Consider the following 27153-nt stretch of genomic DNA (forward strand, 5'->3'; position numbering starts at 1 on the left):
TATTCGACTCTCCTCTTTGTATATATAGATCATTTTGATCTCTGATTAATTAGAAAGTATTCTGCCATTTACATTTGTAACAAAGATGGTAGGATGTTTGTGTTTTGAATTTTGTGTTTTCTGATTTTTGATATGTATGCTTTGGTATTTATGTATATATATATATATATATAATGATAAACATATGCAATGCTAGGAAATAACTTAAACGACAGCCTTCTACACGTGCAATTTTGATAGCGAGTATGATTAATAACGAGTGTAAATGCAATGATATCTATTCAATTTGTTTACAAATGGAACCTATTTAATATGCAGAGAATGTAGCCTAAGAGATGCCCAATTCTGCCTAGCTGCAACCTTCCAAACTCCATGTGCACCTACAGAAGCCTCTACCAATTCCCTTCAAAACCCACATTAAACAGAATTACAACAACTGCTGCCTCCCATTTGATCACAGCTCCCAGAATGAAGGGCACTTGCACATAACAGTCAGTGTGACCTTCAGATTATTGAATGCAGGCCCTCTAAACTTGATTGTGGGCCCTCAAAGTTGATTGTGGGTCCAATCAAATCACCAAGCGCTACATATGTGATGAACAGCAGCCTTCCTCATTCAATACAAAACCAAATATCAGAGCTATAAACTAGAATATGCAGAACAGAGTCACCCATGTATGCAGAAAAGAATGGTGATTATGTGCAGACAAATCCTATGCTAAAAGATGACAAATTTGAACACCCAGTTGTTACAATATCAGCCATTATGAATTGCCCTGAATTGCAAATATAAATACCATCAACTTCAGCAATCAATCGATGCCTTCCAACCACAGTAATCACAGCTAATGGAAGATAGCAACAATTCTAGTATTGCAATTTCCAATTCCACTTTACTTCAGCAATGAATTGGAATTCACATCTCAATCTTCAAAATCTCAGATCAAACCCTTATGCCTCAGCAAGGGGATTGAAATCACCAAATTCAGAAACCCTCACAAAGGACAATAAAAAGATAAGACAATTGGATGCCTTTGTCTCACAAATGGACTCATATTTATAACACCATTTGGCACTTAGCTTCTTCTTCACACTTTTCACTTAAGAAGCTTCATCTTCACAATTCCATTTTATAACATTAAATAACTCAAAGTGCCTTTATAATAAAGGAGCCTCAATAATTGATTAATAAATATGAACCTAACAATAAAAAGCTCCATCCAATCCAAATGATGACCAACTACTAGTGGCACCAACTGCTCTGCCAAATATGGCAACTGCCCAAATAGACTTACTAAAACTAGCAAGTCCACAACTAAGACCCTCAACTATAATACATTGGAAGCATAAATAAAAGCTATTGGGGATTTAAGGAAAATCATGTGCATGGCATGGTAAATATTAAAGAAAAGCAATCACAATAAAATAGGGGCCAAAAAAGTAATTGCAAGAGAATAGGGTCAAAAAAGCAAAAAATCTCAAAATTAGAAGGGCGAAAAATTGATTTTGATTATCCCACATTTTCAAGATGAGTGGATGAATTCTTAGAAAGTTTTATTAAAGAGATTGAAGAGCTCTCTTCCAGCATGCATGGATAATATGTGAATTTGACAAACTTGTGGAGATTTTCTCTCTAGGGTTTGGAGGACAAAATCCCTCTATGCTAACATTCTTCTTGTTGTTGCAAGACACAAAAGGATTTGGATTGAGCTGTCAAGTAAATCTTATTTATGATATTTTATATAATATTGTTATTTATAATAATACTAGTATAGATATCTTAAATAAATCTATCTAAAGAAATGCCAATAGATATCCACTACAAAATAATTATAATTTAATTTACTACATCTAAAATTATTTATATTTCATTTATTTCCATTTATTTAGTTTTTTTTACTAATTAAGCTTTTTATTTTGATATCTTAAAAAATGTGTGATTTATATCTCCAAATATTATAATTTAAACAAATATTTTATGTGGTATTTATTAAATTATTTTTAAGAGTATATTCCATTTATAATAAGATTTAAACTTTTGACTCGTAGATGGTTGTCAAATTTAACCTAGAAGTTAGAAGTTAACATTAACACGCTCACACCATCCCACTCCACCCATTTTGCTATTGTCGAATGCCTATCGGCATTAATTATTTTATTTAAAAATAATATTGACTTATTTAGTTTAATTATTTAGCAGATTCAAACTATTTTGATAATTTTGTGGATAAGTTACTTATATATAAAAATAAATAAATTTATATAAGTTAAATTGAATGTCGATTTTTTTCCCTTGTTGAATTTCATCGAAATTTAATGATTGACGAACTCAAATTCGAATTTGAACTTTGTGACTTAGCCTATAAGTGGTGTCAAGGTGAGGTCACAAGTTCAGATTCCCTTACATAATGGTAAAGGGGAAGAATCTTGGTTAACTATCCAACATAATGCCTCAGGAATTGTGACATAGTTTAACATCCTCCTATGAGATCCTAATGTATCATTTTGGATAAATGGCCAACTTGTCTCCCTATACAAACTATGTCTTCTATTTGTACTTCTCCTTTAAGTCTGCATATGCTTTCCTTTCAATTTGCATCACCATATTCCCCTACACCACATATAGATCTCTTTTATTTTTGCATACTTCCCACTTTTACATCTGCATATACTCATCTTCTACATTTGCATATAAATTTCTCTTATATCTGCATTTATTTCTCTTTTGTAACTGAATACACTCTTCTTAAACTTCTATTATAAAATCATCTTACAATTATGCCTTTAACCTCTCTTTGATGATCTTCCCTCTTTATCTTCCCATTCACAGATCTGCAAATGTAAGTCTCATATCAACTCTTGCTCCTTCAAAAGCACTCTACAAAATTTGTACTATATCTTCCTAAGATTGTTGCCTCTTCTACTTTCTTATTTGCTCCTTAACCAATCATAGTTGTTCCTTATTTTTGTTAATTTTAAATCTCCGCAAATGTAATAGCACTGCCTGTATTGTATGTGTGTTCCAAAGGCAGCGATCGCTCTTGTATATATGCTATGGATGAGATATGGAGGGACATGAAGGGAAATGTCTATTCATTAACACACTATTTCATTATATATGAATTTTATATAGTAACAATTATTTATAACTTTGTGTGTGTGTGTGTGTGTGTATTTTTATTTATTTTTATTTTTGTAAGTACATATATTATATATATAGTTTTTGTCTCATAAGATTTATCCGACTGAAGCTACAAAAACATCAACACTCCCTCTTAGCTAGGGAGAATAAGCAAATGATTTGATGTTACCTCAATGTAATATCAAGAATGGCATGATTAAGAGTATCTTTGATCAGAAGATACTCACAATTTAGATATCTTCTCATGATATCATGAGTAATGGCCTCAGAATATCAAGTTGTGTGATATTCACCGAGTACTCTAAGTAGTGGCCACAGAATATCATGTCGCGTGATATCCACCAAGCACTCAAAATGTTCATAAGGTAGGTGCACACATATCCTCAATAATACTTACCATAGGAACATTATATTCATGGTCTGTTTAAGGAAATTAATCCACCTTACACGATAAAATCTATCATGATCTGCTTAGAAATTAATAGACATCATAAGTTATTGTAAGATTTTCACCTTCTGATAACTTTAACAAATACAAGTGATAATCATTTGGAAGTTGTCACTTCCTCATGTTGTACACATAACCCAAAATAGTCATGAAATAACATTCTTGATTCATAGTCCTCTTACTACTACGGTTTCTTGATCACTGAAGAATCCATCTTGACATGGTCTACTTCCTCTGAATAGACATGATCAGGATCTTCAAAAATCAACTAAAGTATATCCTCTATCTTTGATCAAAAGATACTCACAATTTAGATATCATCTCATAATATCATGAGTAATGGCCTCAGAATATCAAGTTGTGTGATATTCACAAGTACTCTGAGTAGTGTCCTCAGAATATCATGTCACGTGATATCCACCAAGCACTCAAAATGTTCATAAGGTATGTGCACACGTATCCTCAATAATACATACCATAGGAACATTATATTCATGGTTTGTTTAAGGAAATTAATTCACCATACATGACAAAATCTATCATGATCTGCTTAGACATCATAAGATATCCATCATAATAGAAAATTAAGATATTGTAAGATTTTCACCTTCCGATAACTTTAACAAATACAAGCGATAATCATTTGGAAATCATCACTTCCTCATGTTGTACACATGGCCCAAAATAGTCATGAAATAACATTCTTGATTCATAGTCCTCTAACTGCTACAATTTCTTGATCACTGAATAATCCATCTCGACATGGTCTACTTCCTCTAAATAGATATGATTTAGATCTTCAAAAATGAACTAAAACATCTCCTCTATCTACTCCTCCTGACAAATGTGTCAAACTCCCTCGATATGCGAAATTCTTCTCTTTGAAGAATTGTCTTCATCTATCAATCTTATGACTGCAAACATCAAGATCTATCTCCCTTCTTAATATGTCTTGAAGACATTTCATTTGAAGAGATTACAAATAATTCATAGAGATAAGCTATCCCAAAGGGAAATATTAATGCTACAAGCATATATGATTCACTATTCTACATAAAATTCATGATCAATATTCAAGGGAATAATCATAAAAATACTCATCTCTTGTAGTCAAAAGTTAATGTCCTCCAAGCGATACTCATAGAAGTGATTCTACTACTGGTTTCAGCAACTTGACATAATCCTTCATTTTTTTAGCGACCAGTAACAAGAAATTATAGTACCACCTAGTTTACAATCGATGACAAATAATCTCCAAATGATAGTTGCATATTCATATTCACCCATCTAAACTCCATATGGATTTGCATATGAGACTATTGACTGTGACGAATCTCCCTATGATAGGTTGAGCACACGCGTTCCCCTTTGAGGTCGTTGATAATATACTAACGCTATTCAAAATTGTCCAATTCTTGTTGTTGCTGCTTGACCTCTACATAGATTCTCTTCATTCATCTCTACAAAGTTCAATTGACAAATACATCCACAATTGTCATATGTGTTATATGAAATGTTAAATATACAGCTATGCCTGCAATGATTGCTTCTAACAGTAAAGAGGGGTTGATCAGACCTCATAAAAACTAAAAAGACATGCTTATAAAGATATTGCATCTCTTAATGTATCACTTCATAACTAAGTCAAATCAATCATTTGAATGCACACTTTTAGCTGAAGCACATAATTACTACACCGTCTCTTTGGTCGCTACCTTTTCCACAGTTAATAATTGCTATTTACAACAACTTTAAAATAATCCCCATTACCATTCTAGATATCCTTTTGCTATTATAGATTGAGTACACCTAGCAAACCATCTTTAAATTCATTGGCATGTGTTACTAAAGTTATCAGCAATAACTGGCCTGCAAATTGATGCATGTCCAACTTTAGAAAGGGACCAAATAATATAGTCACTGACATAAAAACAATATGGTTGTTTCCACATTGATCAATTACTTTTAATTCCAGTCTAATGTTCACTAAAACGTATTCATCCAAAATATACAGGGCAAGTATTTATTTAAAACATTGCATATAATTCTAGGATGCCCAAATATTTTGTCTTAACTTCCACACATGGAAATATTATTTCCCCTTCGCATTTGTTTCTTCCCTCTTTCGTTAAGATTGTTTAATCAACTTTTCTAAATGAAATCTCACACACTAGTCAAATTATTCGTAGGTATCACACCATGAAGGACAGTGTCCTCTACAATTAGGGTCGAAATTTTCACAAAGACAATTGTTGGCATGCACTTCGTAGGATTCAAACACCTACTGCAATGAATGGAGAACTCTTTGACATGATTTAAGGTAATTTGCAAAGTTATCAGCTTAGTTATCAGGGTCTATTTGATAGGGACTTCTCTGTTTGATAATTTCAATTTTCAATTAATAAGCACAATCTTTTATATTGGCAAGACAATGCCTAAGAGCATCTCTTACATTAAAGTCGTATGTTGCCTCATTGTAGATGATCTCATTAGTTTCCCCTTGCTCTTTTATTTTTCCATTTTATAATATCTTTCGTATTTGATGACTTCCAACTCTGTAATTCCTCTGCTCCTCTACTGCCTTCAAACACTTGCTTACATTTGCAGCCTGGCTCTGATGCCATGTAATTTTTAATGGCTACAAACGTAATAGCACTGCATGTATTGTATGTGTGTTCCAAAGGCAGCGTTTCTCTGATATTTATATTGTGGATGATACAAGGAGAGACATGTCTATTCATTAACACATTGTTTCATTATTTATAAATTTAATATAATAACAATTATTTATAAGTGTGTGTGTGTGTGTGTGTGTATATATATATATATGTATATTTGTATAATATCTCTTGAATCATTATTATATTAATATATTAATCTCTCCATTTAGATATATATATATATATATATTATATTTGTTGTGTGTGTGTGTATACATATTATATCCTTATATTTGTTGTGTGTGTGTGTGTGTGTGTGTGTGTGTGTGTGTGTGTGTGTGTGTGTGTATCTTCGATAGTTTATGTCTCATAAGATATATATATATATGTATATTATATTTGTTGTGTGTGTATATATACATATATATATATATCTTCGATAGTTTATGTCTCATAAGATTTATTCGACTGAAGCTACAATGTAATGTCTCAAAGGTGATCCAGATCCGAAGGTGATCTATGTCCGAAGGCAATCTCGATCCGAAGGCAAATCTCTGTCTGAAGATGATCTCGATCTGAAGGCAATCTCGGCCAAAGGGGATCTCAATCCGAAGGCAATCCTATTTGAAGGCTTCACAGTCTAAAGGCAATCTCAATCTAAAGAGGATCTAAGTCCAAAGGCAATCTCGGTTTGAAGGGATCATAGTCTAAAGGTGATCTCGACCGAAGGCTATCTCGGTCCGAAGGTAATCTAAGTTCGAACGGAATCTCGATCTGCCAAAGGCAATCTTGGTCTAAAGGGGATCTCGGTCCAAAGGAGATCTCAGTCCGAAGGGGATCTCAGTCCGAAGGCAATCTCGACCAAAGGCTATCTCGGTCTGAAGGCATACGACAAGGATATTGACCGTACGGGTGGGACTAGATGCCAACGCCTGAGGTGTAGGGTATAGTGATCATACAATGAATCTAGAGACGTCAATTAACTTGTAGATGCCAAACAGATGTGCATTAAGATATTAACTGGATGCTAAATACAACAATCATTCCCTAATGGAGATATTCACCACAACACAATCGAGAAGATCCACACACAATAGATTTCAGAGATAGACGCCAAACTTTTGCAAGGCAAATACATTAATTTACAAGAAACTTGCCAGATAGTGATTTGCAAACCAAGAAGAGACATGTATGCAATTTGTCACCAAAACATAGAAATATATTCTCAACAAAGATGGTGCTCTGTATGTGTCAAATCCAAAGCAAAGTAATACAAAGAATCGGAATAGGGTGAGTGTTGACTCTCACCGAAACCGAAAAATGCCAAGTAGGGAAGATCTTCTACTTCCAAAATGGTGAACAACATAGAACTCCAACAGGAATTTGTAGTGCAACAAAATAATCCAAATCGCATACTAACAACTTCCTACATGTCACACATAAATACCCCTTCGGAGAAAACTCTCGAGGGTTTAGAAAGAATGCCGACATGGCAAATACCTATGGGTAATTTAAAAATTGGGCCCACTTATTTATTAACTAAGTCCTTGTGATATTATGTAATTTTTTGGACCATTTAAATAATTATCCTATTTAATATATTTTATTAAAAATTGGGGACATTACAAATCCTCATTGCCCAAAGATTGCTTGCCCTCAAGCAATCCATCATCAAGCAGTCTGCCCACTACAGCTCCAAGGTCCCAAACCAGTCGTGAATAGTTGTATCTACTGAAGTCTTCATGTTGCATCATGATCGTGTACATGCACTTGGATGTAGGAGAGAAAAGTAATGTCCATCAAGCTTTCACTGCGCCACTCTAATATATGCATGGCCATTCCCAAAGTCATTAAGATCCCATGGAGACACCTCGATGATCAGTTCCAAAGCCTTCATACTGTATGCACCCAAAAATGGTCACCTAGACTATGGGCCCCCATTATTCAATTTATCAATTTATCAAATTTTCTGAATCAATGGTTTGTAATATTTTATTAAATCAATTCAAATCAATTTCCTTGATCAAATTCGATTTATTTCATTTCTAAGATTGATCATTTTATTCCAAGTCTTATTTAATTAAAAGAAAATCTTCTCTTTTAATTAAATAAAATAAAATCCCCATTTAATTAAAAGAAAACCTCTCTTTTAATTAAACAGTTCATCCACATTTAATTAATTAAGAGAAAAACCTCTCTTTTAATTTAATTAAATATCTTCTATTTAATTAAAAAGAACTTGCTCCCTTTTAATTAAATAAAAATCCCACTTAAATATCTCTTTTGATGAAAAAAGGAAATAAAATAAATTCTTTTTATTTAATTTCTCTACACTTAAAAATGTGATCTAAGTGGGATTTATCTTTCCACTTTCTCCTCAACCACTCCTCTTTTCTAATTGGTGGAATCTTGTTTCACATGGATCACCACTTTCTTCTCAACCACTCCTCTTTTCTCATTGGTGGAATTTTGTCTCACATGGATCAAGCTCTATTATCCCATATTGGTTGTGAGAAGCCTCTCACCTCCATAATTTCCTTTATAAGGGAGAGCCCTCTCCTCATGTTAGACACCCATGATTATGCTATCGTTATGCTGCAAGTTTGAAGACCAATTTTTGAAGGAGTTTGAATACAAAAGCTTTTTGTGGAGAACTTCTATTTTCTTGTCTTTTTCTCTCTTGCACCCATCATGGGCTTTTAGCTTAAATCTTGCATTTATAGATTAGATTTTTCTTTCATAGATTAGATCTTATTTTCATGCATATTTGAAGAACATGGAGACTAGCATTCTTGCTTTTCCTCTTTGAATCTCTCATCTCATGGTGTACTTGCATGGGCACAAAAATAGGTCAAACTGAGGGCCTCCATTGCAAACCCTTGCACTCTATGAGTAGAAAGCTATGGATCGATTTGTGAGGGCTCATTCTTGAGTTTTCTTACATGTAATGATTCATAGAAGTGTGACAACATTTTAGCACACATTTTTGGCGCCCACCGTGGGGCTTGAATCAAGTTTCTAGCTCCATTTACTTTTATTTTTCATCTCTGATTTTTTACAGCAGCATATTGGATCTAATCAAGTGCTCTTGTAAATTTTTCACTTTGGTTTTAAGGCCAACCCATATATAGATTGGTTTGCAAGCAAAAAATCTAGTTGGTTTAAAGATTCAATCATATCTTTTAAACCACTTAGAGTTTGGTTCTAAAATTTTTTTTGTGGGTTGGTTATGTGCCCGACATGTCCCAGTTCGATTTTTAGATCATTTTGACATGATTTGCGCGAGTTATGAATTTCTCTTTATTTTTCATAAAAAGTCGTTTCTGATCGCAAATCAGAGTATTTTTTGAAAAAATTTACATTTTCAGAAAGCTTTTTGAATTCTAATGGGGGTTCTTTCTTTGTGTTTTGAATTTTGAGGCCGTATTAAAGATCAAAAACTCGATTTGATGAATCTGGCCTATTTTGAAAAATTGGGTCCCTAGGGCACAAATGAAGAAATTTTTTTGAATTTCTTACATTTTTGGAAAGCTCTTTAGTTTTTACTAGGGGTCTCTTCTTTTCATTTCTATTTTTGGGTTCAAAATCATAGCAAAAAAAAGGTCTAATCATGTTGACTAAGTTATTCGTATTTTTTTTGCAGGGATTTTCGTGTTTTTCTGATTTTTTTCTGTTAACTGCTCACTGTTTTGGGTTTTTCAATGTTTTCTGATTTTTTTGGAACAGCATAGCAACAAGTTATGATTTCATTGGAAAAAAGTGCTAAAGTTGTTAAAAATAGGTAAGATCTACTAAGCGCGTTGCGAGGACTTCAGGTATTCTTCTTTGGCTGATAACACTTTGATTTGGAACTTTAAAATGAACCTCTCATGTGTCTAGCTTGTGTGTTTTGCTTATGCTTTTATTTTTCAAACACATGCATAATTGATACTAGGTTGTAATCTTCATTGATTTTTATTTAGCAAGCTTGATTATTAGTGATAGATTGAGATAGCTATATTGGGTTATTGGACTCGCTGAATCCGCCGGCCCCTCATTCCACCCCGTGGTTGCAAGATCAGTGCCACATTAAAGGGGAGGGGTCTACAGGATAGAAGCGTTAAGTGCTCCACTTGGCAAACCTCTTGTGCTTTCTAGAACTCACTAATCTTTGAGTTGTGGACTCGTTTTGGCTTGTGTGAGGAGTTAAGTGTTCCACATCTTTGCACTCACCTTGCATTAGTTAAAGCGTTAAGTGTACCACCTTGTGCTTTTTGATTATTCTTGGATAGATTTGCTTTTGGGGAATTAACATCTGTACACATATAGTAATTAGGCCCCATGAATACTATTCGTGGATCTTGAGGGAGTGAGTTCCTAGTGAAACTCCTCTCAAAGATGGATTCCTTGTAGGTGGGGAGGATACTTTGAGAATCTCTTAGATAGATGGATCTTCAACTTGGTGATTGAGGCATCCTTTCTCCGGAGAGGTTGATAGATCACTAGGGGTTGATATCATAGATCTTGAGATAATCTTAGTTAGCGTGTCGGATTAATTTGGTTGCTTTGATTGGGCTAAAAGTGAAAAGGTGTCAAAACCTTGGATCTGAAAGCTAAGTCCCCTTGTGGTCCACTATTGTGAGTCGGTCACCTTTAGAGAGGGTTAACCATAGCAGACAATCACTATACAGGGCAAACTGCGGACGGAACTTCAAGCGGTAATAGCCACTTCTGCCGTGGTTGCAACAATCGCTATATAAATGTCCTCGTGGAAGAAATCTCCATGGGGTATGGTTCATTGTGGGTTGTTAGATCTCCCTAGCAGCTCTTGAAGATTAAGTTTTCAGACTGTGTCAAAACCTCGGTGCGCCGGGATTGGAGGTCACCCCTGTGAATCATAAAAGTTGCAGAGTTAAACCATTACTAAAAACCTTAGAGAGGCCAACTTTTATTTTCTAGGGATGTATGCAATGATTGTGAAACTCTTTGAGAACATACACAATTAGCTCTCCTAGGGATTAGCATAAACTAAGTCACTTGATTGCTCATGCGCAAGGTTGCTTTGCCCCTTGTTCATTGTTTGAAGACTGTTTGCTTGAAATCCCTATTTTCTATCTTGCGTGCTTGGTTTATGATAAAGAATCTATTGATACATCTAGTTGGATATTTAAAATGAACAAAATCTGAGTTCTTGAGTTGAGACTTTACGATCGAATAACTTTGTTATCCCATTATTTCTAGTCTCCCTAGGTTGGTCCTATTTGGATTAGGCTACTTTTCTCATTGTTAAAAGCCTTTTTGCACCATGGGTTATTGTGCTTTGACCTCTTGAATTAGTAATCATTGATTTCACAAGAGACCTTGTTTGGAGTTGGTAAGTTAGAAACCGTCCTTATTGAGAAAGATATACACTTAGATCCTTTGATATTACACTTGGAGAGTCTTAGTAATCTCTTGTCCATTCACTTTCATCAAAATTCAATTTTAATTATTTAAAATTTGGGTCAATCATCCTCCTGGTCCATATGTGCTAGGGTATTCACCCAAAGTTGTGAGCACCTCTGTGGCAGTGTTGGTTTACACCTATTGCAAAATTCTATCTTATCACATCTATTTTGGACAAGTGAGAGCTTTTACTATCCTAGTTTGGTACCAACGTTTCTTAGGGTTATCCTATCAACTAGTGCCTTTTCTTTCATGTTGATTATAAGTGCTATTACATGTTGCTCAACATTCAAATGATCTCAAATGCTATCAAATTTTCCAAAATGACTCTTGGTCTTCTTTCTTCTTTATCTTCCATGTCTTTCTAATCTCCCATTTCCATTATTCCTCTTCTTCATGTCTTTTTGATTCTTTTCCTCCTATTATCATATAGTCTACCTTCTTCTATTCATTCTTTCTCTTCTTCCATACTTGTTTCTTCTTCTTCTAGAACCATGGATCTTGGATATCTTTTTAGGGATCCTCATTTGAGCTCAGATGAAATCCACCTCCTTCTTGAATTTGAAAAGTGTTGTCACTCCAATAGATGCATGGATGCTAACGTTGCAACAAAAATGATTAAAAAAATGGATAAATCAAACACCTTTGCTAGGATCATGTGCAAGATCAAATCACAATATCCTTCTTCCAAATATTTCCCATCTTCCAAGTCTTATCATGATTCTTCTAAATATCATACAGATTTTCCATCTTCCAAGTCTTATCATGATTCTTCTAAATATCATACAGATTCTTCATCCTCTAAGTCTTATCATGATTCTTCTAAATATCCTTCATATTCTTCATCTTCTAAGTCTTACGATAATTCTTCTAAATATCATTCACATACTTCATCTTCTAAATCTTACCATGACTCTTCTAGATATCATCCATCTAGGGCTTCACCTACCTCTTTTTCACGATATCATTCTTCTTCTACTTCTACCAAGAGTCTTATTCCTCTTATTAAGACATATGATAATGAACAACATGAAAAGTCTTGTGATATGCCTATCTATAATTTTTCTAGTGACAATGATTATGATGGTGATGATTATTACATTCCAACAGTTCCTAAAAGTCCTCCTAGTCCTATGCTTGTGCTTAAAGGGGATGAGTCACGAAAAGATATTGATGGTAATTCACATGAATCAAATCTTGAAAACAACATTGATAAATTTTGTGAACAATACCTAAATGATAAATCTGCATTTTTTGATGAAGAGAAAGCATTTTTTTGTGCTGAAATACAACATCAATGGGATAAGAGTTCCTCTTCTAAGAACCCTCATGCTGAAAATAAAGATTACACTCTTGAGCAAGATCATGTTAATGTTGAACCTTTGTCTTCTAATGCTCCCCTTCCATCTTCTACTTCCTCCACTATCCATACATTCCCTAAAGATTCTAAGACTCTCAAATCTTCTACCAATCATTTGTCCAACAAAGATCCTAATGCTTTGCATGCAGTTCCCTATACTTATCCTCAAGGGCTAACTCTTAAAGAAACTCAAGCTAACCTTCACCTGGCTGCAAATACTTTTGATAATGCTAAATCTAAAGATCCTAAGCCTTCATGTGCTATAATGCCTACTTCAGCTAGTCCTTCATCATCTATTCCAAAGTCTTCCATACAATTCCAACATGCTTCCTTCTCCTTAGGAGTGGTTTCATGTCAAGAGGACTCTAAAAATGATAAAGAAAAAAATATAAAGAAAGATCAAGATCAAGAACCTTCCATGTCATCCAATCCTTTTCACAATGTTTCTGATACATTTCATGGTTCTTTTGATCCCTTACACCCTTTCTCATTCATTCCACCATGTCTTAAGTCTTCTCCTAAGCAAGATCAAGATACTACTTACACTACTGAGCTTATTGACAATCAAAATGACCTTAATATAGTTGCACCTTCCAAAGATGATACTTCCATTAAGGTTATTAAAAATAGTGTTGTTACTTCCATTGTTGAGCCTATTGAAAATCAAGAGAGAAACTCTACAGTTATGTTATCTAAAGATCCTTGTCAAGATCAAAGTCTTCCATCTTCTTGTTCTACCACACCATGTTCCCTTCCACTTTCTACTCTTCCTAAGTCTTCCCAAGCTTTAAGTGCTCCTATCAAAGAAGTTGCTCTTATTCAAGATGTTCATGATCCTATTGAAAATTGTAATGATCACTCTAAAGATGTTGATATCCTTGATTGTCATAAAGATGTTGATGAACTTATTCATTACCCTTTTGCATCTTCCACATCCATCCTTGGACCTCCCCCACCAATACTAAATGCTTCATATCTTCCTTCCATCTTGGGTCCTTATGTTCCTTCACTTTCTCCTCCCAATTCTCCTAGTTCTTCATCCATCTTGGGTCCTTACATCCCTCCCTCTCCTATCTTTCCTCAAGATCAACGTAGATGCATATCCTTGAATCCTTTTCATCCACCCACTCACCTAAACCAGTCATATCATCCTTCTTCTTCCACAAGTCCCAAGTCTTTTGGAAGTAACTTGAATGTTCAATACAAGAAAAAGAAGCAATTCAAGAATCCATATAAAAAAGAAGACCACCATGTCTCTTCTAATAGACATGGGGGCATTAAGTCAAAAGAGATATCTAAGAAAAAAATTACAAGACAAGTATGGGTTCCAAAATCCATCATTGAAGATATTATCTCTAAATCATCAAAAAGAAATGAAAAGAAGCCTAACGCTATATGGATTCCAAAATCTCTCTTGAGAGAGTCTAATGTTGAACAACAATTAAATTTGACATTCAAGCTTCCAAAGAATTCCGCTTCATCCTCTTCCAAAAGCATTCTTCCATTCCATGTGCCTAAACTACAACCTTTTCTATCCACTCACCATATTCCTTCACATATTCCTTCATTCACATTTTCTCCATCCTTTCGCCACCCTTCAAGGTGTGTGTTGATATTGATCTTGCCTTCATTTCCATTTTTCAATCTCACTCACTTCGCATAAAGCCATATCCTCCATTTTTGTCTCCCATCTTCCTTTCCCTATTAGCATCTTTGAGCATATCATTTGAATTCCTTTGTATATCATGGTTTAAACATTCAAAGAGCATTATCTCAAAAGCTTGACTTCTTCCAAAAAAAAATTGAAAAAGATTGATAAAAAAAAAAAAAAATGAAAAAAAAATGAAAAATTTGAAAATGTGCCTTGGTGAAAACCTGGTAATCAGGCACCTTGGTAGCAAAAGTAAAGAGAAATAAATTCATCCTATGGTGAAAACCACTCCCTTGTGGTGCCTTGGATAAGTACCATGATGAAAACCTAACAAATAGGCATCATGCGTCGTTCTTCTACATCTTTCATTCATTTCGTCTTCTCTCTTTGATCTTGACAATGTTGACCTATAGACAAACATTTGGCTATCTTTTGAGATATCTTATGATGATCTTGTTTTCATTCCTTTCATGTTTAGCCTTCATATCTATTTTCCTCCATTCATTCTAGTCTTTTGCTACCCTTTTCCCATTTACCCCTTTGGTCTTGATCTAATAAAATAGAGTAAAATATGATGCTATAAAGTCTCTTGACGTGTCTACTTCTTTGGATTGCATCTTTCCCACTTTTACATTATGCTTTCTTGAATTATCCTATACTGGCCTTTCATTTCTTGTCCAAATGTTCTTTACATGACAAATTTTCCCTAGCTTGGGTACTCTTGAGGAGTCAACCTTTGAAGATCACTTTCACTTGCTTCATACACTCCTTGTTTATCCATAATATCCATTAGCTTATTGCTTCATCATGTCCTCCACCTTGTTAAACATTGGGACTGCACGATGTGATCTTGCTTAAGAGTTTAATGCCCATTCTGTCTAGGGGCATCTTTGTACATATTTATGGATCCTGAAAAAAAAAATCCAAAAAAATTGATATATTTTAAAAAAATCCAAAAAAATGATATATTGTAAAAATTCTAAAAATTGAAAAATGTCCTGAAAAAATGATCATCATAGTGACAACCTAGCAAAAGGCACTTTGATGTATCTTCAAAAAAATTATATATTCCAAATATACAAAAAAAATTAAAAATTCAAAAATTCAAAAAAAATAGAAAAAGTGCCTTGGTGAAAACCTGGAAACAAGCGCCTTGGTAGCAAAAATACAAAAAAAAAAAAGTTATAAAAAGTCCTGAAAAAAAAATTAAAAAAATCCAAGTGGTGAAAACCTGGAAACAGGCGCTACTTGAGGCCTTTGCACCCCTGTTTCTTAGCACATGTCCTCGACACTTAGCCTTTCTCCACCATGCCTTGTCCTTGTTACTTGGTTTGGAATTGGTCTTTGTCTAGGGGGCATAACTATGTTAGCTTTGGTTTCTTAGATGTGTGAGTCTTTAGGACACCTCACAAATGGTGTTTTTCAACACCCATTGACATCGAGTGTTTTTCAACACTTATTGGTTTGGTCTTACCCAGTATCATCATGTGATCTTACCTTCTTGCAAGCATTTGATCCTTGTCCTCAGAACTCAGTATCAATTAACACACTTAAATTTTTAAACGCAACACTTAATGCTTGACTTATGTCATGATTTTTTTTCTCTGTGTATTAACTGTTATTGATTTTTGTTGAGTGTCTTTGTCTGATAAGTCTCTCCATGATGCATCGCTAGAAGACTTGGGGCATGAGACATGTTTTTATTTATTTTATTTTATTTTGCTTGTGGTTGTGGTCTTGAACTCTAGAGTGTCTTTTGTTGTCCCCTTGAAACACTTAGGAGATTTGAGACATCATCCTTGATTGTTTTTGCACAACCATTCTTATAGTCATCTTGGCATCTATGCCTTGATGCGAGCATAGTTTTTCTATATTAAATTGGGTAAGCTAACATCGAAGTCATCTTGACCTTTATGTCTTTGATGCTTATGTTAGAATCTTTCCACATTTCAATCCAATATAAATCGCATTCATATCTTCATAGTTACATTTGTAACTAGTGATGATTGTGTGATTTTTCGATGTCCGTTAATAATTGCCCAATGATGAAAATAAGTTCTTTTACATTCTCTAATGAATGATGAACACAAAATCCTATGTTACAATTGCTCTTTTGCAAGTACACCATTGCATTTCATGTAGCTTGCATTATTAGACTTCATGTTACTTTGCATTTTTAGGCTGCATTATGAGTTTGAGAGGGTTCTCCTTTCATCTTTATTGTGGACATTTAATCAATTGTGGTCACATTTTGATCTTCATTTCCTTATTTTCTTTCGTGATCTCAATCGAAATTTCTATCTTAAACAGTTGATTGATTTTTGGAGCATTTTCTTTTCTTATTTCTATTTCTTTCCATATCTTTCAAACTTCTATCTTCTATTTTCTTTTTCCCCACTTCTTTTCTTCTAAATCACCTTTGGGGCATAATATTTCATGCTTGATGATCTACCTTGGTTCTATGATTCTTATATCTTTCATCTTACATCAAGAACCTTATCTTTTGTTCGATTTGATCAAATTTATCAATTTGTTGTTTCTCCTCTATCTCATTTCGATTTCGATCACGAGGGGGCAGTAATTATCAATTTCAATCCTTGATTCAGTTTTATCAATTTTATCCTCGACTTTTTCAAGTTAAAATTTATTTGTATTCTTTGTCCTAATGTGTTCCCGAGTCGACCACACATCTGGGTTGTTTTGTGATCCCAAATTGACCTCACACTTCAATTTCTTTCTTTGACTACATGTGTTCCCAAATCGATCACACATTAGTCAAAGAGGGGCAAATGTATGCACCCAAAAATGGTCGCCTAGACTATGGGCCCCCATTATTCAATTTATCAATTTATCAAATTTTCTAAATCAATGGTTTGTAATATTTTATTAAATCAATTCAAATCAATTTCCTTGATCAAATTCGATTTATTTCATTTCTAAGATTGATCATTTTATTCCAAGTCTTATTTAATTAAAAGAAAATCTTCTCTTTTAATTAAATAAAATAAAATCCCCATTTAATTAAAAGAAAACCTCTCTTTTAATTAAACAGTTCATCCACATTTAATTAATTAAGAGAAAAACCTCTCTTTTAATTTAATTAAATATCTTCTATTTAATTAAAAAGAACTTGCTCCCTTTTAATTAAATAAAAATCCCACTTAAATATCTCTTTTGATGAAAAAAGGAAATAAAATAAATTCTTTTTATTTAATTTCTCTACACTTAAAAATGTGATCTAAGTGGGATTTATCTTTCCACTTTCTCCTCAACCACTCCTCTTTTCTAATTGGTGGAATCTTGTTTCACATGGATCACCACTTTCTTCTCAACCACTCCTCTTTTCTCATTGGTGGAATTTTGTCTCACATGGATCAAGCTCTATTATCCCATATTGGTTGTGAGAAGCCTCTCACCTCCATAATTTCCTTTATAAGGGAGAGCCCTCTCCTCATGTTAGACACCCATGATTATGCTATCGTTATGCTGCAAGTTTGAAGACCAATTTTTGAAGGAGTTTGAATACAAAAGCTTTTTGTGGAGAACTTTTATTTTCTTGTCTTTTTCTCTCTTGCACCCATCATGGGCTTTTAGCTTAAATCTTGCATTTATAGATTAGATTTTTCTTTCATAGATTAGATCTTATTTTCATGCATATTTGAAGATCATGGAGACTAGCATTCTTGCTTTTCCTCTTTGAATCTCTCATCTCATGGTGTACTTGCATGGGCACAAAAATAGGTCAAACTGAGGGCCTCCATTGCAAACCCTTGCACTCTATGAGTAGAGAGCTATGGATCGATTTGTGAGGGCTCATTCTTGAGTTTTCTTACATGTAATGATTCATAGAAGTGTGACAACATTTTAGCACACACATACAATCATGCTCATAAATTTAATCAAGGATCTCATAGCTCAAGTACAACTTTTAGTTTCCATGAGGATGCCCCTCACACAAGGAGGTGGCAATCATGTATGTTGCATGCCCAACCAAAGGGCAAACTCCATATTCATCCAACTATAAATATTGCTTCTGCAAACAATCCTTGATCAAGTCGGCATCACCTGGAAGTTGAATAAAAACTAGTAGAGTTTGCTTATTTGGAGGGTCTCTGGTAGAACCCATATTTTCATCTGAATGATCGTCGGGTGTTGGTTCAACAATATTTGTGCAAGTATCTTCCTCCAAAATACTTTCCTTCATCTTGGACTCGGATACCAAATAGATTTTGTCTTTGTGGTAAATGATATTGCCAACCACCTTATATTTGTCATCCTACACTTAACCATCCAACAGTTGGCATGCAAAAGTATTCTTGGAGTATTCAACCAACAGATGTGCCTTCCAATCAGTTGGAGACCATATGGCATCGTTGAGTGTCATAGTGTGATCCAAGTCCAAACTCTCAATTCTCCCAATAGACTAGCATAATCACCAGCTTTGATGCCACTGTGATGTCTCAAAAGTGGTCTCGATCTGAAGGTGAGCTTTGTCCAAAGGCAATCTGGGGATCTCACTCCGAAGGTAATCTCAGCCAAACGCGATTAAGCCTGACGGGGATCTCAATCTGAAGGCAATTGCGTCAGAAGGCTATCACAATCTAAAGGCAATCTCAATTCGAAGGGCATCTTGATCTGAAGGCAATCTCGGTCTGAAGGGGATCTTAGTCTAAAGGTGATCTCGACCGAAGGTTATCTGGGGCCGAAGGGGATCTTGGTCCGAAGGTGACCTCAACCAAAGCCTGTCTCGATCTAATGGCAATCTCAGTCCGAAGGCAATCTCGATGGAAGGCAATCTCGGACTGAAGGGGATCTCGGTCGAAAGGCATACGGCAAGGATATTGACCGTACAGTTGGGATTGGATGCCAACACCTAAGATGTAGGGTATAGTGATCATGCAATGTATCTAGAGACATCAATTAGCTTGCAGATGCCAAACAGATGTGCGTTAAGATATTAACTGGATGTCAAATACAACAATCATTCACCAACAGAGATATTCACCACAACACAATATAGAAGTTCCACACAAATAGATTCCAGATATAGTCCCCAAACTTCTGCAACGCAAATACATTAATTTACAAGAAACTTGCTAGAGAGATGCATACAATTTGTCACCAAAACATAGAAATATCTTCTCAACAAAGATGGCACTCCAAATGTGCCAGGTCTGAAGCAAAGTAATACAAAGAATCGGAATAGGGTGCTCACTGAATCCCACCAAAACCAAAAAAGCCAAGTAAGGAAGATCTTCCACTTCCGAAATGGCGAACAACATAGAACTCCAACAAGCATTCGCAGTGCAATAAAATAATCCAAATCGCATACTAACAACTTCCTAAATGTCATACATAAATACCCCTTCGTAGAAAACTCTCAAAGGTTTACAAAGAATGCCAACACAGCAAACACCTACGAGGAATAAAAAAATTAGGCCCCTTTATTAATTAAATCAAATAATTAAATAAGTCCTTGTGATATTATTTAATTTTTAGGATCAATTAATAATTAGCCTAATTAAAATATTTATTAAAAATTGGGGACATTACATACAAAACCATCCACAACTTCTTATTAAGGTTATAAATTCTTCTCTAATTCTAACTTGATTATTCCATATTTCATTCTCCAATTTTTCTTGCTCCCTCAATATCCCCTTTAAATGAACTCTTCTCCCTTTTATATCTTATGGTGAGGGAGTGACAACTCTTCACTACATGCCACTTGACCTTTCATTAAATTTAATCTACTTGTAAATTTATTTATTTTAATAGTATTTAATATTAAAATTTAATTTTTTGACTTTGTTAATTATAATCTATTTTTAAATCCTATTTGAGAAAGTGGACATCAAATCTTATTGTTTTCATTTATGAGTTTTAGTCTAGCAACAATGTCACTAACAGTATGTGATAGCAATTGAGAATTTGTATGGTGTTTTGGAGAGCATCCATGAACAGCTTTAAAAGGTAGTAAGGTATTTTTGTAAACTACCAGGGGGGAAGTTAAATGCTAACTCTTCTATGGTTTTTACACAAATTGGACTTCTTCATATAACATTGTTCTTGTCTCTTATTTATAGTGTTTCTCCAAATATTCAAGATGAGAAGATAAATATGAAGATGGTTTTGAGTATATATTTTTTGTAGTTTACGTTAAGATAAATCAATGTTGTTGTAGTTGTATTTATTAGAGGAGATGAAGCTCCTTAGATAGATTTACAAAGACGATGTTTCTAAAAAAAAAATCGTGAACTAAAGACAAAAATAGAAACTACTTAATAAACTAAAGACTAACGAAAATGACCATTAAAGAAACATTATAATATTATAATACCTTCCCTTAATGGTCATTGTCTAACTGATGTCTTTTACTTACAAATGCTTCAAAATAGTTGATGTTGTTGAGACCCTCCCTGGAACTGCAAAATCTAAATGACCAAGAAGCCAAAATCTGCCCAAAAACAAACTAAAAAGGGTGTCCTCTTCTTTAGAATGTTTTGCAACAAAAGACAATGAGCATGCCACTGACTCTACCACTGAGATGAATCCGCCACTAACCCTCCCAAAATCAACAAAACACTTGACCAGAAATCATCACAAAACATCCAACCTGATGTTGGATAAAGAAGTTGCTCTTCCCTGGAGACAGAGACAAACACTAAGAAGAACTAGGACGATTTTGAGGAAAACTCATCAAACCCTCCAAACTTTGCAGGTGGGCATGATGCTCCAAATAAGCCATGATTTTTTAGGGCAAAATTTGACGAAACCCCAACACAATTTTGAGGTGAAACATTGATCAAAATCTAGCATGATTTTTTTAGAAAAAAATCAATCAAAACCAAACAACAAAATTTGAGGCATGGATTAGATAATACATAGCTTCATTCTTTTAAGAAAAATGGTAAAACCCAACAGATAATTTTTGAGGACAAAATTATAAAGCCGCAAAGGAATCCCACATAACTTTTGCAAATTACAGAATCAGAAATTTTTTGAGGGAAAAATTTATGAAAACCCATCAGAAAAGCCTTCATGCAGAAAAACATGAGGCTTTGCATGGTAAAACAGCACATGCAAGTGTATGCAACAAACATGCTAGTACATGCAACCCTCAAAAACCTAACACCTTTGCTGCGACCAAGAAATCACGAGATCAAAACCCTCAACCAGGTTTGTGACTTCCAACAAAAATCTTCAAAGACGAACCACAAAAGTTTCATAAAATACCTCTAAAAAAATGTATTTCAAAAAATCAAAAAGACAGATTAATGGAGAAAATTCTAGATCAAAAGAGGCTCGAATTTTTCTGAATAAATTCACCAAATTTTATGAAATCCCATCGGCCTACTCCGATACCATATTATGGTAAATCAATGTTGTTTTAGTTGTATTAAATAAAGGAGATGAACGCTCTTTATATAGATTTACAAAGACAATGTTTCTAAAAGAAACAATCGTGAACTAAAGACAAAAATAGAAACTACTTAATAAACTAAAGACTAACTAAGATGGTCATTAAAGAAACATTATAATATTCTAATAGTTTAGGGTCAATGAGCTCATGGCTATTATCATAATATAAACAAACTATAAAAGGCTGAAATTTTTAAAATTAAATAAAATATTCTCAATATGTGATTGCAATACTCCCACTTAAGTTTTTTAGGGGGTTTGCAATTTTTTGCTTTATAATTTGCATTCTTTAATTTCTAAGCAGGGTGCAGGCTGACTAGCCCTCCTGGAACACTGCCTTATTTCTAAGCTCTCATACTTGTTATTGCAAAGTTCCTTGTAATCCTAAGCACACTCATTTTGTTGCACATAGTATCCTAGAAATTGTTTCTATATTCCTGCAATTGAACATTCAGTTCTATAATCAACTCAAAAGGGATTCATGTTAATGAAGCAAGCTATGAAGTCTCCTCCCTATTTTTGGATCAGAGATTCAAAATGACATGAATTTTATTAGTGTATTTTATGAGTTATCACTTCCTTTTAAAATAAGTAACATAAGAGATGCATTCTGTGGATTAATTTAGACATTCATGTGGATCTAATATCACATTATTACAAAGCAATCATACCTCATATGAGCCATATCCATAGAGAAGAAGAGGATCTGTGCCATCTAATTTTACTAAATCTCTTCTATATAGGATAGAAATTGGCACTTTTGTCCCATCAGAAACTTCTGCCCATTCTCTAACAGTTTCATATTTCTCCTTGTCAAATCCTCCCAAGACCTATAAAATAGAAGTATTGAAATAATCAATTCATTAGAAATAAAGGAACATGAAATGCAAGTCATATTAGCTTGCATTTCAAAATGTAATATACCTTTACAGTTGGCCAAAAAACTATATCTTAAACTGTCATAATCTCTTAGAATTTTCTTATGTTTTAAAGGGTGGATGTAAGGTGGTAATATGGTGCAAACTAAACTTGCGTCTTTCTCTAACAGATCTTGTTTTGGGCTTTCTACACAGAATATAAGAATCTGATACTCCAAGTTAATCCTGCATGCGTCATTAATGGTTTTCCATTTGGAAACATGCACCAGTCCGTAAATAACTTGAATATTTTTTTATCTGTGAGTGTTATTTTGAGTAATTTATGTATAAAGAGTTTACCTATTCAGATGGTAAATCAAAATTCTATATTTTAAAATGAAGATATCTTTAAGAAACAATATTAATTCAAACTCAAGATAAGGGATTTCGAATTAATTAAAAGGATAAAAAAAATGAACAATAAATATCATCAATTACCAAAAAAACGAGAGATAAATCCCATACCGGATGAACCTTCTTCAAAACTGACTTTCCAGTGTTCATATCATAGTCGTAAACAGATTGAGGTGTGCGGAATGAGCTATACTTATATCGTAGTACATGAGAATTGAACAGTGATTCCATAGATGAGACATAATATATTGGTTCTATAAACTCAATATCCTGCCCACCATAAAGTTTTGTAATAGCCTCCCCTGTAGGTGGAAGATGATAAACAGTTACTCTAACCAGACCATTATCACGCTCATACACTACAAGGTGATCTTTAAATGCCTGCACCTCCGTCAACTTTATTCTGCAGGAGCAACAATTATTCATGAGTGCTCTGACCTCATTCAAAGGAATTACTTCTTTAGAATTTTTACTAAGTAATTACATCCCAGTGTAGAAAGATGTAGACAAAATAAGATAAGACAAGATAAATTTATTGATGTCCAACAAGAGACCACTAAAAGGGTCCAAGGGACCGAAAGCTACAAACAGGGAGACAACAAGCAATAGGAACACCAAACGGTGGCCAGTAAAATGCAAAACAAGAAGCAATGAGGGGAGGACTACAAATCCTTCCTCGGCTGAAAGAAATCTGTAGTCGAAGGGTGTAGAAAGAAAAGCTATTTTTTATGACTGCGTATTTCCATGTAAGAAAATGAACTTATGCAAAATAATCTGCATTGTCTTTTAAGAAAAACAAAAGATAACTAAATATGGTTTGTATTATCAAATAGAATATTATAAAAGGATTTTTCCATCCACATGGCTAACAATGGCTTATGGGACAGCAGACCCTGCCTTTTTATCCTTCTGATTTGTTGACCTTCTGCTAATAAGCTAGCTGACTATTTCCCCTATTTTCCCAACCTTCATTTCAAGCAAATCCTGCAATGAAGCAACAATTAATGTATTTTCCTATTTGTCCAGAATGTCCCTGTAGGGTTCAAATTCTACAATAAAGTGCTCTTCTAACTCAATTATCCCAGCCAAGTTAAAGATGCAAACTCTTTCCACCCATTCTTCTTTAAATGTGAGCTAGGTCTGCATCGGTCAATAAGAGTTTATCCCTCCAAGGGGTATTTGTCCCTATATACACCTTCTGTTGTTGATTATATGTGTGGTGAAACTCAAGAAGATACATATTCCTCTTTCTCCAGCATCCTCAAGTAACCTTGCAAAATTTGTCCATAACAAAAGCCTTCATTACCTTGTTATTATTTGGACACACGCTTAGGGGGATGCAATTAGTTCATCCACTTGAAGTTTTGTTTCATCCAAGGTTTCTTACTCTTGTACAAGACAACATTGGAGGCACATCATGTCAATGGCCTCAACAGGAAAGGTGCCTATTTCACTAGGAGATTCTCATGGGCTTTGAGTTTAAATATTCTTTCAAGAATGCTTTTTGAATCCTCATTATTAAATTGCAATCTAAATACCTCATTCAATAAAGGTTATTATATAGAACTACACATATCCCAGCCTATGGATGATTGTAATTCTTCTTTCAACTCTAAAAAGGTCAGAAAAATGTGTATGTTCAACATGTGTTTAATGCAAAAAAACTGGATAACACAAAAATAAAAATAATAAGTTTGATATGACATGGCAAGCAAATTTTCTATGAGCATACTTATAGAAAAAAATATCTTTCCATGGAAAATATTTATTTATTTGTGACTACTTCTGCAAACATTGAAAGACGGATTCTCAGACACCTAGAGGAAATTGCAAGACAGACCCAGGCTAAACTGTGCATCAACAAGATGGGAATAATATATACATGTTATTAGGTCAGCCACTCTTTGAAAACTGACGCTCAGGAATTTTTGACAAAACAAAACTGTCATTTATTACAAAATGACAAGTTCATTTATAGATAATCCTCGAGAATATCGAATCAAGCACTCTTGGGCACAGAACTAAGAATTAAATAATCTAGCTGAAAACATTAAAATGTAAAACTGAACTTTACCTTGGCCTGTGAGGTATGAGCACTGTTGTAGCACTAACGTCATCTACAGGGCAAACAAGTAACTCAGAGTTGAAAATCTCATCACTTCTCCTTCTAAGGAAAAAATGATTTCCTCGATGAGTTGGATCTATATCAACTCCCTCAACGCGCTGTGTTAGGTATTTTAGTTCCTTCCGTGCATCTGAAACATTTAGAAATAACACAAACTGTGTAGTTTTACTTCCTGACAGAACAAAAAGGTATTGCTTGCTTTCTGATGCAGTAAGCTCTAAAGAGAACTCATCATCCTTTTCATGATAGAGGCAAGAATCATCGGACTGATCTGAACCCAAAATATGCCTCCATACCTGAGAAATAACATCTTGTATTATTAACCTATTTAAACTACCTAGAGAAGCAACTGTATATATAACAGACATTAAAACCAAATTTGACACAAATAGCATCAAGTATACTAAATCCACTAATTAGAGGCAAATAAAAGAATATCAGACGATTTTTTCTTTGTCTAAATCCAAGCAATGGCTACAGTCACAAGATAGGGTAGGCATTAGCAACCCTAAGCGCCTTGCAGACATAGTCCCAAGATGGAGCAAGGGCTTGAATCTGTAAAGTTTGAGGAAGCCCGTTGCAATTGGTCTCTGGGCACCTTGGTTATACACCTAATCCTTCCTTCAGCAAGTTTGATTAGTAATAACATCACTATAAATGTCCATAAATATACATAAATAACTTAGTTGTATTAAATGAAAGAATAATCCTTTTTACTTGATTAAATTATTGTATCTTTACCCATTGGGCTTGGACATAAATATTAGAATTGGGTTAAACTGGTACTGACTAAATCTAAGCCTAACAAGGGAAATTACAGGGGTTTGAAGTCTCAATCTATTATGAGATGTTAATTTGTTACTTGATAATTGTCCATTGTTGCTGGTTTGATAGTAGCAGTGATATGTGAGGACGGAAACCCTTGGATATTCGTAGGTTGGGTGGAAACCCAACACTACTTGAGAGGCGGACTCACTCTGGGTTCATCATTGAGCAGATTTTTATTGTTTTAAACAGGTTTTGGTGGAAAATTTATGCATTTTCTAGCATTGGAATAGCTGTATATTTGATGTAACCACCATGCATATTTTATATCTGAATCATTATCAATAGATTTGTGTTTGTAATTGATTATTTTCTTGGGAATCTATACTGTTTCCTTGCATGTTGTTATTTTGCAATAAAATGAAGCAAAACATGTCAAGATTTGAATACCCAAATCAAATTTGAGAAAGTATACAAGTTTGGGATATTTCAGTTTGCAAACTTACTTTCAGCAAAAATATTTTCTAAATGTGGTCGTCAATTATTTTCCACGTCACTTTGATCATGTCCACAGCTTCGGCACATCTAAGCATACATGTGTATTGTACCGCAACATCTGAAACTCACTATATCTTGCTACATTGTATTTTGTTGCTAAACTCTTCCTTCAAGAACTCTCTACAACTGAATATCATCCAAGTTCCAACATCAATTGAAATGATTTCAAATTTTTACTCTCAAGCCAGCTTAAGCTTCCAGTCATCATCCACAATCTATATTCAGTTATGCACTATATACTTTCTTGTTTGTTTGAGGCAGGTATAGAGATTTATAATAATGCAAGTCAACGATTTTTCCTTCCCAAGCCATGTGCTTATGAACCTT

General features: G+C 34.2%; 1 protein-coding gene across 2 annotated transcripts in view; it reads right to left on the bottom strand.

Annotated features, from left to right (window-relative positions):
• The window catches only part of LOC149547607 (Prolyl oligopeptidase family protein), a 103509-nt gene that overhangs the window by 71599 nt on the left and 4757 nt on the right, over positions 1 to 27153 (bottom strand). For both annotated transcript variants that reach the window (XR_016353900.1, XM_089791719.1), the window contains exons 4-6: positions 25453 to 25799; positions 23490 to 23781; positions 22779 to 22937 (exon numbers count right to left, since the gene is read on the bottom strand). Coding sequence is in view for 1 of the 2 variants with exons in the window: in XM_089791719.1 (XP_089647845.1) it covers positions 22779 to 22937; positions 23490 to 23781; positions 25453 to 25799 (798 nt within the window). In the remaining variant the exon portion in view is untranslated. The remainder of the gene's footprint in view (positions 1 to 22778; positions 22938 to 23489; positions 23782 to 25452; positions 25800 to 27153) is intronic.

The sequence above is a fragment of the Cupressus sempervirens genome, chromosome 7 (assembly GCF_028749045.1).
Source record: "Cupressus sempervirens isolate cs-2001-9-10 chromosome 7, ASM2874904v1, whole genome shotgun sequence".
NCBI lineage: Eukaryota > Viridiplantae > Streptophyta > Pinopsida > Cupressales > Cupressaceae > Cupressus > Cupressus sempervirens.